This window comes from Nestor notabilis, unplaced genomic scaffold (assembly GCF_000696875.1).
Source record: "Nestor notabilis isolate BGI_N333 unplaced genomic scaffold, ASM69687v1 scaffold19280, whole genome shotgun sequence".
In the NCBI taxonomy this organism is placed as follows: Eukaryota; Metazoa; Chordata; class Aves; order Psittaciformes; family Psittacidae; genus Nestor; species Nestor notabilis.
Window position 1 is genome coordinate 6,683 of NW_009910988.1, and position 299 is coordinate 6,981.

The following is a 299-nucleotide window of genomic DNA, read 5'->3' on the forward strand; positions in this document are numbered from 1 at the left end:
CCCCCCCCCCCCCCCTGCCACAGGCAGGGACACCTTCCACCAGACCAGGTTGCTCCAAACCCCATCCAACCTGGCCACAGGTATCAGGGGACCCCATAAACATACCCTGCATGTCACTCGTCCCCCCAGAGAGCCACTGAGACAGGCGTGAGGCTGATGGTGGATGCGGAGCAGAGCTACTTCCAGCCCGCCATCAGCCGCCTCACCCTGGAGATGCAGCGCCGCTTCAACAGGGACCAGGCCATCATCTTCAACACTTACCAGTGCTACCTGAAGGTGAGGTCCAGCAGCAGGCTGGG

The 299-nt window shown here is 62.5% G+C and overlaps 1 protein-coding gene across 1 annotated transcript in view; it reads left to right on the forward strand.

Moving 5' to 3' along the window:
- The window catches only part of LOC104404225 (proline dehydrogenase 1, mitochondrial-like), a gene marked incomplete at its 5' end in the record, with an annotated part of 5,047 nt that overhangs the window by 2,157 nt on the left and 2,591 nt on the right, over window positions 1-299 (forward strand). The window contains one exon of the mRNA XM_010012611.1: window positions 132-276. Within this exon, the coding sequence (XP_010010913.1) occupies window positions 132-276 (145 nt within the window). The remainder of the gene's footprint in view (window positions 1-131; window positions 277-299) is intronic.